At 37.6% G+C, this 12,696-nt stretch overlaps 1 protein-coding gene across 1 annotated transcript in view; it reads left to right on the top strand.

Annotated features, from left to right (window-relative positions):
- The window catches only part of LOC126470552 (5'-AMP-activated protein kinase catalytic subunit alpha-2), a 184,753-nt gene that overhangs the window by 95,312 nt on the left and 76,745 nt on the right, over nt 1-12,696 (top strand). The window contains exons 7-9 of the mRNA XM_050098489.1: nt 4,699-4,804; nt 10,571-10,799; nt 10,893-10,988. Of these exons, the coding sequence (XP_049954446.1) occupies nt 4,699-4,804; nt 10,571-10,799; nt 10,893-10,988 (431 nt within the window). The remainder of the gene's footprint in view (nt 1-4,698; nt 4,805-10,570; nt 10,800-10,892; nt 10,989-12,696) is intronic.

Below are 12,696 nucleotides of genomic sequence, written 5' to 3'. Positions count from 1 at the left end.
GAGGGATGAAGTAGTGAAGGCAGCAGAGGATCCAGTAGGTAAAAAAATGAGGGCTGGTAGAAATCCTTGGGTAACAGAAGAAATACTGAATTTAATTGATGAAAGGAGAAAATATAAAAATGCAGTAAATGAAGCAGGCAAAAAGGAATACAAACGTCTCAAAAATGAGATCGACAGGAAGTGCAAAATGGCTAAGCAGGGATGGCTAGAGGACAAATGTAAGGATGTAGAGGCTTATCTCACTAGGGGTAAGATAGATACTGCCTACAGGAAAATTAAGGAGACCTTTGGAGAAAAGAGAACCACTTGTATGAATATCAAGAGCTCAGATGGAAACCCAGTTGTAAGCAAAGAAGGGAAAGCAGAAAGGTGGAAGTAGTATATAGAGGGTCTATACAAGGGCGATGTACTTGAGGACAATATTATGGAAATGGAAGAGGATGTAGATGAAGATGAAATGGGAGATACGATACTGCGTGAAGAGTTTGACAGAGCACTGAAAGACCTGAGTCGAAACAAGGCCCCTGGAGTAGACAACATTCCATTGGAACTACTGACAGCCTTGGGAGAGCCAGTCCTGACAAAACTCTACCATCTGGTGAGCAAGATGTATGAAACAGGCGAAATACCCTCAGACTTCAAGAAGTATATAATAATTCCAATCCCAAAGAAATCAGGTGTTGACAGATGTGAAAATTACCGAACTATCAGTTTAATAAGTCACAGCTGCAAAATTCTAACACGAATTCTTTACAGATGAATGGAAAAACTAGTAGAAGCCAACCTCGGGGAAGATCAGTTTGGATTCTGTGGAAACACTGGAACACGTGAGGCAATACTGACCTTACGACTTATCTTAGAAGAAAGATTAAGGAAAGGCAAACCTACGTTTCTAGCATTTGTAGACTTAAAGAGAGCTTTTGACAATGTTGACTGGAATACTCTCTTTCAAATTCTAAAGGTGGCAGGGGTAAAATACAGGGAGCGAAAGGCTATTTACAATTTGTACAGAAACCAGATGGCAGTTATAAGAGTCGAGGGGCATGAAAGGGAAGCAGTGGTCGGGAAGGGAGTAAAACAGGGTTGTAGCCTCTCCCTGATGTTGTTCAATCTGTATATTGAGCAAGCAGTAAAGGAAACAAAAGAAAAATTCGGAGTAGGTATTAAAATTCATGGAGAAGAAATAAAAACTTTGAGGTTCGCCGATGACATTGTAATTCTGTCAGAGACAGCAAAGGACTTGGAAGAGCAGTTGCATGGAATGGACAGTGTCTTGAAAGGAGGATATAAGAGCAGTTGCATGGAATGGACAGTGTCTTGAAAGGAGGATATAAGATGAACATCAACAAAAGCAAAACGAGGATAATGGAATGTAGTCAAATTAAATCGGGTGATGCTGAGGGAATTAGATTAGGAAATGGGACACTTAAAGTAGTAAAGGAGTTTTGCTATTTGGGGAGCAAAATAACTGATGATGGTCGAAGTAGAGAGGATATATAATGTAGACTGGCAATGGCAAGGGAAGCTTTTCTGAAGAAGAGAAATTTGTTAACATCGAGTATAGATTTAAGTGTCAGGAAGTCATTTCTGAAAGTATTTGTATGGAGTGTAGCCATGTATGGAAGTGAAACATGGACGATAAATAGTTTGGACAAGAAGAGAATAGAAGCATTCGAAATGTGGTGCTACAGAAGAATGCTGAAGATTAGATGGGTAGATCACATAACTAATGAGGAAGTATTGAACAGGATTGGGGAGATGACCAGAAGACGGGATCGGTTGGTAGGACATGTTCTGAGGCATCAAGGGATCACCAATTTAGTATTGGAGGGCAGCGTGGAGGGTAAAAATCGTAGAGGGAGACCAAGAGATGAATACACTAAGCAGATTCAGAAGGATGTAGATTGCAGTAGGTACTGGGAGATGGAGAAGCTTTCATAGGATAGAGTAGCATGGAGAGCTGCATCAAACCAGTCTCAGGACTGAAGACCACAACAATAACACATCTTGTAAAAATCGCCGACTTCACTTTACTTCAGTAAAAACTGCTAATTTCACATTACTATTTTCATGAAATTTCCTGTCCTAGTAATGCATAATGTGATGTGGCAGTCTGAAATATTTCATACTGTTAACATGTGGAAGCCAGTTCTGTCTGCATTTTTTATGGTAATCTATGATAACAGTTATTTTAAGCCCTTTGACCATGGTTTATGGGAATAGACGTCTATAGATGGCAGCTCTCCACAGAAATTTCATTCTAGTTGCTGTGAAGGTTTTACTTTCGTAGTGTTAAGTAGTATTTTATTCATTGTAATAAACGAGGGTTGATCATTAAAACTTTATAAACTGTTAATTGTGTCTGTTTTTGAACTTTTGTTGTTTTGAAAAACCTATTGGTGATTCTCAGTGTTGAATTTTGTAGGATATATCTATCATCTCCATAAGGCAATACAGAGTCTCAGTATTTAAAACCCTTGGAGCCCATGACTTGACTTCTTGTTGTTGAAATTGTTATACCTTTTTACTGTAAAATTTGGATAGTATATGAAGTATTGCAGTTCTTCACCAGTACTAACAAAGAGAATCAAATCATGTGCATATATCAAGGTATAATTATTTGGAAGTTAAATGTTGTCATGAATTGCTAATCTCCATTGTCTTACAGCTGCATTGATATTGCTGGTAAAGTGATGAATGGGTCACCCACATTAAATGCTGCAGTTTAGTGGCTTCTATTCAGAAAATTCTGATCCCAATTTCCCAGAAATCATTTTTTTTTTCTAAAGAATGTATAAATTGGTTGTATAATATGATTAGGTGTTTTGTCATCAGCTGAAATTTCAGTGTTTTATCTTTCTACACAATCAGATACTTCCTCTTAACTGATAAACACAATATGTGTTTTTCTTTTAAATTGTTCATACTTTTCAGAGTAAAAGAGCCATCAGCACAGGTGTTTCTGGTTAATTTTTTTTTTAACCACCTTCGTGGATAGTATCATGTTGACATTAGTAATAAGTAGACTAGTCTTTTTCTGTAAACTCAAGTGCCTAGGAGAAAGGTTGATATTTTATTATTTGCTATTATATAATCTATTATGGACTAAGAATTTCAAATTGACTAAGTGTGGCTGTAATAAAATGTGTTTATGGTTTTTAAGTTGTTATAAATTATAAAATCTAATGACCTCTTCCTGTGTTGGTAACCAGTGTTCACCATGTATTCCAACAGAATATAGCATTGTTATGTGGCTATGACTTTAAGATGACCAACTAATATTAAATAATCTATTTGGTCAACTTTTCTTATAACTTCCTTTAACATAGAGTTGAAGCTTTCATGTTTTGTGCCCTCATCTTCTGTTGATGCACATATTCCTATCATTGTTGGCTACCCTAACATCAATTTTAACCTCATTTAGATAATCCTTTCATTCCAAAAAAAGTATAATTGTTGATATTTGTTCTGGTAGCTTACTTATTGTAAATTCCATTCTTCTTTTTGCTGTTTTGTTGATACTAATTCCACGGCAAACTTGTCTATAATGATCAGTGATCAGTTATTTCTTCTCTCTCTCTCTCTCTCTCTCTCTCTCTCTCTCTCTCTCTCTCTCTCTTTTTCTTTCTCTTTTGCTTTGTTATTAAAACAGTTTTTATGAACTCTCAGTTTACGAGTTGATCTAGTTCTAAATTCTTAAAATCCGTACCTTGAATTTTCCATCCAGTGATGTCAAAAATATATGTTTCTTTTTCTTTTTGTGCCCTTGTGGATTGCCGTGTTGTAACTTTTTGTGTTCCCTTTTTCTTTCTGGGTACTTGAAAGCAGTAAAGATGTCCTACTAATTGATTATTAGCTATGGCATAGTATGTTTAGTAGATTTGTTGGCAATTGCTGGTTTCTAAACTGATCCTTGTGTGGATTAGGACTTCCCTACTCCCAATGAACGGTTATTACACTGTGACTCGGTCCGCAGAGCAACGCCTCTTGTAATAGTGAGTACCGTGTGGGGATAAAATGAGTGTTACATAGGAAAAGCTACAAGAGATGCAGCACTATGCTTAACTACCCCCTTTGCATCATCTGCAAAGGGTAGTACAGAAAAACTATGCAAATATAGTGGTGGGAAGAGACATATTAAGAAACTTAGCTAACAAATTGACTGACGCCACACAAAAATCATATTCTCAGACTATTTACAGAAAGTTTCTGTGTTGTCCTTTCAACTAGAAGGGCCAACAGTGAATTTTTTTCCAATTAATTGCTATGCAACATATTTTTTTAGCAGTGAACTCATATTCAATTTGCAGAAAAGTTTTTTTTTTTTTTCTTCTTTGTATAGGTCTAGAATGCTGGAAAAAGCCATTTACAATTAATATATCAAGTGATATTTCTTTTTAAGTGTGTCCCCAAAATAGACTGAAAAGCTGACATGTTGAATTTCATTCGTGTCGGTGCTGTACAGGGCTTCAACTCTGGCTGTGATTTTTGCAGCCAATTTTTGTGCTCTTAAGTGTACTGTCTGAATAATATTACTAATTAGTTACTTCTTTCCTTAATAGAAATGTATAATCAAGGCTTGCACTAATTCATGTAAGAAAATACTAATTGAAGTAGCAGTATAGTTTTTTAAAAAGCCTATAAAAACGTATTTCCCTTCTTTGGTGTTTCATTTTGTGTTTTTATATACTATTACAGGAAACATGAGTGGTTCCAGAAAGAGTTACCAGCATACTTATTCCCATCTCCAGTAGAACAGGATGCGTCTGTTATTGATACTGATGCAGTTAATGAAGTTTGTGAGGTAATGTGGTGCTATTTAATATTTCCACTATTATCAGGTGAAGAACTGTAGTTTCTTATCTTTGAAAAAAAAAAAGTGTTTGTTAATGTGAGATTGTTGTCAAATGTTAGGTATATTTCATGTACTAATTCCATTTAGACGTTATTGTCTGTTGTGAATTCAATCTTTACCTCACTGAAAAATAAAATTGAGAAAGAAAATATGTGTGTGTGTGTGTGTGTGTGTGTGTGTGTGTGTGTGTGTGTGTGTCTTTGACTTTTCAGAGATGTCACTAAACCCACCCAAAGATGTAAACAGCCATGCATGAGCAGTGCCTATTAGACAGAGAGGATCTGACAGCCGATCAGTTCCAGTCATTCCACCAGGAATGAGGTACATGGCTCGTGTTGTCTGAAGTTCAACCATGCCTACATGGTCAATACCATGGTGTGATCGTGTCTGCATTGTTACTTTGAGCCAGGAAGGGCTCCCAACAAGGGAAGTGTCCAGGTATTTTGGAGTTAACCAAAGCAATGCCGTTTGGGCGTGGAGGAGATACAGAGAGACAGGAGCTGTCAGTGACATGCCTCTCTCAGGCTGCCCAATGGCTACTATTGCAATGGATGACTGCTACCAATGGATTATAACTAGGAGGAACCATGACAGCAACACCACCATGTTGAATAATGCTTTTCGTGCAGCCACAGGACATTGTGTTATGACTCAAACTGTGCACAGTAGGCTGCATGATGCGCAACTTCACTCCCGACATCAATGGTGAGGTCTATCTTCGCATCCACGACACCATGCAGCATGGTACAGATGGGTCCAACAACATGCCGAATGGACCGCTCAGGATTGGCATCACGTTCTCTTCACCGATGAGTGTCGCATATGCCTTCAACCAGACAATTGTCGGAGACATGTTTGGAGGCAACCTGGTCAGGTTGAATGCCTTAGACACACTGCCCAGTGAGTGCAGCAAGGTGGAGCTCCCCTTCTGTTTTGGGGTGGCATTATGTGGGGCCAACGTACACGGCTGGTGGTCATGGGAGGCGCTGTAACGGCTGTACGATACGTAAATGCCATCCTCCAACCGATAGTGCAACCATATTGACAGCATATTAGCGAGGCATTCGTCTTCATGGACGACTATTCGTGACTGCATTGTGCACATGTTGTGAATGACTTCCTTCAGGATAACAACATCACTAGACTAGAGTAGCCAGCGTGTTCTCCAGGCATGAACCCTATCGGACATGACCTGGGATAGACTGAACAGGGCTGTTTATGGGTGATGTGACCCACCAACCACTCTGAGGGCTCCACGCCAAATTGCTGTTGAGGAGTGGGACAATCTGGACCAACAGTGCATTGATGAACTTGTGGATAGTATGCTACGACAAATACATGCATACATCAATGCAAGAGGACATGCTGCTGGGTATTAGAGGTATCAGTGTGTACAGCAATCTGGACCACCACCTCTGAAGGTCTCACTGTATGGTGGTACAACATGCAATGTGTGGTTTTCATGAGCAATAAAAAGGGTGGAAATGATGTTTATGTTGATCTCTATTACAATTTTCTGTACAGGTTCCGGAACTCTCGGAACTGAGGTGATGCAAAACTTTTTTTTTATGTGTGTATGTGAAGTGATTTGCAAACTGTAGAGATTTCTTGTACAATGAATTTCGGGCCAGCTCTCTGTGCTGGAGAGATTTTGCAAAGATTGGAAGGTAGGAGACAAGTACTGGAGGCAGTAAGGTAATGAGGGAGGGTCATGAGTTGTGTGTGGATAACTCAGTCAGTAAGAGTACTGCCCATGAAATGCAAAGTTCTTTGTTTGACTCCCAGTCCATCACATAATTTTATTCTTCCAACAATTTTCAAAAAAATGTCCACACCACTGTAGAGTGAAAAATTCATTCTGAAACAATTCCATAGGTTGCAGCTATGCCTTTTCTCCTCAGTATCCTTTTGTCTAGGACTACTACTCCATTAAGGTAAGCTGGAGAGCTTCTGCTGGCAACATCAATATGACACCATAAATCATGAAACAAATGCATTGCAATACCACACGTAAGTGGATCATTTTGCTTCATGTCTTCTAAGTTTTTGCTGAGTGTCTAATTTGACCAGTGGAGAGTCATGCTGGCCTTATGCCATGCTGTTAGGAAACAATAAGTGGAGAGTCGTGCTGGCCTAGCGCCATGCCATTAGAAAACAATCACCCATAACTCTCTTTCAATGAGGTTTTATAAACTGTATACACACTGTTTTCTGTTTCAGTGGAAATCAAACATGAAGAACAATATTCTGCCACCAGCAACAATGTTGCTACTATTTCTGATTGTGCTGATTGCGCTACAGTGTTATCTTGCTATGGTTTCTTAGTTAAGCCAAAATGATTGTGTTACAACAAGTTGACATTATTAACTAAAGTTTTCCTTTGCTTTCGAGTGCATGCAGGAAAGCTATTTCTGTCACTGCTAATTCTCTCTCTCTCTCTCTCTCTCTCTCTCTCTGACACACACACACACACACACACACACACACACACACAGTTGATCCCTGAACTCCGTTAGGCACAGAATACTAAATTGGCAGGTGTTACCTAGTTTCAGGTCCAATAGTATCCCTCTGATTTCTGTGACTGAATCTCCCTCAAAGGGAATTTTTCATCTACTTAGAAAGGCATGTATTTTTCCTAGAAAACATTGTTTGAATACATACGAAAACTGAATCCTAATCAAAATTCTTTTACATCACTTACGAAGCCAGTAATCAAATTTTCAGAAAACTATAATCCAGTAGACACGTCAGCTAGGTAAAATCTGAATTTCTTATCACAAAATCCAAACAACACAAAATAATCTCCTAAAATCTACCAGCCCAGTCAGCTTATGTTATAAATTAAATTGTAACAAAAACTATACAAATCATAAAGGAAATCTCTCAAAAGGCATATTGGTATGCCAAATTTTGTCATAGTTTACCTAGTGTCACACAATAGAAGAAAATAAGTTTATGTAAGCAGGCATTCCTTGTAAATGATTGTGTTATTGCACTGTTGACAAAAAAAACTCACTGTTGATATGCAGATAACACTAACATATTTCAGTAAATTAGGATGCATTTCTGACATGCAAAAAATACACACAGCCAACTGTTGATGTTAAAAGTAAACATGTCCTTTGACTATGCGAGTAACAGATGTCAAAGAGGCTGAGATACTACGCCCAGGACATGATGGTAATCCAGATAAAATAGTAATTAACAATGAGGTATCAGGAGTAGATATGATTTGCAACATCTAGAAATTAGAACCAAGGGAAGGAAACAGAAGGAAAAGAACTCTAGTTGTTACTGATTGGCAGAGAGGGTGAAACAAAAAGGCGAAATCAGGCTATGGAGAGAAAGAACATATGCAAAAAGCAAGAGAATTTGCATTATGTAAGCTCATATCAGTGGCTACACATTTACTATTGTGTAGGTCCTGTGTTCACCCTCCATGTGGGATTGATCATATAATGTACCATGTTAATGTCTGTAACGAGCAAAGTTGTGTGTGGTGGCAAAGACCTCTTGACACTGGACAACTGCATTAGAAAAGTGCTATGAAAAAGAACACTGCAAATTTAAACATAGCCAAAGCTTCACAGACAAACAAAAATGGAACAAAACCAAACTTAGCACAAAGAGAGCCATGCGTGAAGTGTTCAACAAAGTCAACAGTAAAATTCTATGTACAGACTTGAAAGACAAATCTTAAGAAGTTTTGGTCTAATGTTAAACTAGTATATGGATCAAACCCATTGTTGACCCTGTGATCATAATGACATCAAAACATAGGATGACAGAGAGAAGGCTGAAATACGAAACATCATTTGCTAAAACTATTTTGCTGAGGAAGATTGTTCTGTAGTTCCTCTTTTAAATTGTTGCATGAATGCCAGAATGACAGATATCAAAATAAATGACAATGGGATAGAAAAACAACTGAAACTGCTCAAAAGAGGAAAGGCCAGTGGACCTGACAGAATACCAATAAGATTCTGTATAGAGTATGACATTTATTTGTTTTGTGAGCTCAGACAGTTTACATAAATAATCTTCTGTCTGTGCTTGAACTTCAGTAGAGATTTCATTAATTTTCTTCATAAATTTGAAGTGAGCAATTGTTTTAGCCTCTTGATCTTTCCAAAATAGTCATAATATGTTATGAGAACTGAACACCCTTTCTATTAAAACAGGAATTAGTTTTTCACTGCCATGCAATGATATATGTATTGTTTTTAAATGCTGAACCTCTGTAGCAAAAGCCATATATAACAACTAAAAGCCATATCTAACAACTACTATTGATTGTCAAGTTCAGGGATTTTTCATTTTTGGCAGAATTTGTTTGATTTTATCCAGTAATTGAAACAGGCTGCCTAGAACATAGCCTACTGATAGCCTTTATACAAAGAAATACCAAGACATGTCATCAAGAAAATCACAATTGTTCAAATTCATCATAGAAGAAATGAAAAATCTGTCTGTCTTGGCATTTGAGCAGATGTAGTTGATAATTTTTAGAACTTCCTGCATAACTTGTGGATAATGGAAATATCTACTGTATACAGCATATAAAGGTGACAGGAAGGTTGTGCACATAGAAGATAAGCAAGCCGTTCATGCCATGTTCTGGCTGCTCCGGTTATATACTGTCATTAATCTTTTGTTTCAAAGTTTTTTTTAAATTCCATCAGAATTCTATGTTCTTTGGACAAACAGCCTTTAACCACATGGTCTCATAGAAACTGAGAAAAAAATTGTTTTAAATGTGCCCCTCATATAAATTTTATGGTGCATAAGTTCTAGAGAGCATGATAGTTTCATAGTAATTGTGCTCGAGTATCAATCCTAGCTCACCCTTGAGTATTGCAATGAGGTTAATCACCACCATAAGCAATTCATGAGGCTTTCTTTCTGTTGCAGAAACTCTGTATGTGGTAGGTGGCTGATTTATATCCACCAATAAAAGAAAGCCATCAAAATGTGTGCTCAAAAATACTAATTGAATATTACACATCACTCCACAACAGCTTTAAAAACCACTCCAGAACATTGTATTTAACTTTAAGAGTCCAGCCTTCCTCATCGTGAAATGATTCAATACTGATTTGTATTCAGGCTACATGCAGGCCATCAGCAGGTCGTCATGTTATCCTTTCTGGTATAGAAATTTTGATGTGGTCACCACCTCACACAAGGATTTTACATTGTACTGAGACAGTGGTGCTTCTCTGTAGGTTCATCAACTCAGATGTTACTGTTGGAATAAATGTTCAACAGCTGTGTTTGTAATATAGGATAGCTGATTTGTCACCATAAAGTTCTTATTCCTCATATTTTATACCAAAATCTTAAGCTGATTCTTTATAGTGTTTATGCAAAGTAGTAATAGCAATTTATATATTGGGTAGGAACATTATACTCATCAGCTACATTTATGCAACTTGACCAGAGTAGGTTTATGTTGCTCTAGTCACAGTCATCTACACTGTGCAGTGGTGTACTCGAAGAAAGGTAATGATAAATGGCCTAACAAGCATTGCAGTAAGAGGACATTGCTACCACACCATTAATTCATTTTCAGGTTCAGTTTTGTTTCACAGTAATACCACAGGGAATTGTGTATAAAGCAATAGACACTTCTGTCTTTCCAGCTTTTAAATTCATTCTTATGTGGTCTGATCTAGTGTGTTATCCTGCTAATGAGCTTTGTTAATCTTACAGAAATTTGGCGTGAAGGAACATGAAGTTCACAATGCCTTGCTGAGTGGTAATCCTCATGATCAGCTTGCTATTGCATACCATTTAATAATTGACAATAAAAGAATTGCCGATGAAGCTGCAAAGGCAGAGCTCAAAGATTTTTATGTTGCAAGCAGTCCTCCACCTGTTTCATTTAGCCCAAATGAGCTGAATCCTAGTCCTATCCGACCACATCCTGAAAGAATAGCTCGTAAGTATCTCGTTATTGATTGTTTTTATTTCATGATAGCATTATAATTATAATAATGAAATGTTTCTAACATTGTGATTGTATGTGTATTAGCTGCCATTCGTGATAAAGCTATTGCTACAAGCAATAGTGGGGCAACTGACAGACGCTCTAGAGGAACTCCAGTCAAAAGAGCTAAGTGGCATTTAGGTAAGTCTGAAGTTCTAGTGTAGATTTATTTTAGTCAGTTCAGTTTCCTGTTAAATTTTAAAATAAGTTATGTTTATTTTTATATTTATATTTCATGCTGCAATGAAATGAGGATTTTCACAGTGGTGAAATTGTAAGGGCTGATTTCATAGAATTATTTCAGTGTAATTGAAACTATATACCACCAGACAGTTGATTGATGAGTGAAAATTTAAATGTAAAAAAGACTGCCTAATCGGTTGTCTACGCCCTCACTCCAGTGCAGCAGACATCCTCCCTGTCCTACACCCAGCATGCTCTATGCCTGTGGTGCACAGTTATTTTCTGGCTCCTGTTTCAACATTCCATGAAACATACATCATTTATTGGAACATTAATAAATAGGTATAGGTTCTACTACTGAATCAGTGCTTGGCACACCTTTTATTAAGATCTCACTGGTCATCTCATCTGTCAGAAAAATCCTTCAGCAATCTACATCTCATGGAATGGCCGCGGGCTTCAGAAAACAAATGCACATCAGAGACAATATCTAGTCCCAGGTGTGGAACTTGGCTTTAAATAACAGCATGTTACCTCTCAGTTGTTTCTCAGTCATGTTGGACTGCAGGCAGTGGGAACACCTGTGTCCATCTCTTCCAGTAATTGGCAACATATGTTGCCCTAAAACTTTTGACATGAAAACATCTATTCTCTCATCAGTCGCACTTTCTAGTTTGATAGAATACCATCAGATTTGAATTGCTAATAACCATGAGACTAATAATGTGTAGACAGTGGTTGAGTCCACAATGGATAGATCATGTCTGTACATGTGTGCATGCAGTATTTGTTTTGCCTATGATGTCGTCGTACCAGTGCAGGCGCATGGATATAATTGTTACAAATTAGCTTTGTGTAAAGTTATAAATTGGTGTAGCATGGAAATGCATTTAGCTGGGACACTGTCATTGTGAAGAGCTTGCAAGGCACTACTAGAACCCAAAGTGAGACAACAAAAATATTCTCCAAAATATAAATGAAAATTGTTATTAAATTGAAAATTACAAAATAATGAAAGATTTCATCTCATACGACTTGCAAATGTTCCCAGAATTATAAAAAAGCAAGCCAGAAGAAAGTTTGCATTTAAAAGAAACCAGTAGAGTGTAAAAAGTCCAATGTTGAGCGAATCTGAGAGCTATGGCAGCTTTGGAAAGGAAAAGAAAATATGGTTCAAAGTGATTACGTAGCTGGCCCATCGAGCATACAGCGACATTCCAAACTTGTGATTTATATATTCTGTAACCATTTTACTACTATGAGTAACCATTGTATTAAAGACTTTTGGATTAAAGGAGATAACACACTGAAAAGCAGAAGCATTGAGTTGTCAATGGGGGGCCGGGGGGGGACAAGAAACAAACTTGCTGGCTTTCGGAGTTATCCTTTGGTGAGCAAACACTTCCCCCCACCCCCCCACCCCCACCTACTATGCCCCTACACACTCTGAAAGCTAGCAAGTTTTCTGTCTTTTTGTGTGTGTCTATTGACAACTCAAGCTTCTGCTATTTGGTGAGTGATATTCTTTAATCAAAAAGTATTTACATTTTACAAGAACTTTCCTACGACACTGCATTAAAAGAGACGGTTAAATTACAAATTAATATGAAGCACGTGTTATGATTTTATGCCAACATTTTACGAAAAATATTTGGTGTGGATCCAA

This window comes from Schistocerca serialis, chromosome 3, assembly GCF_023864345.2.
Source record: "Schistocerca serialis cubense isolate TAMUIC-IGC-003099 chromosome 3, iqSchSeri2.2, whole genome shotgun sequence".
NCBI classification, from domain to species: Eukaryota; Metazoa; Arthropoda; class Insecta; order Orthoptera; family Acrididae; genus Schistocerca; species Schistocerca serialis.
The sequence above is the reverse complement of the archived record's forward strand: the minus strand, read 5'-3'. Positions and strand labels throughout refer to the sequence as shown.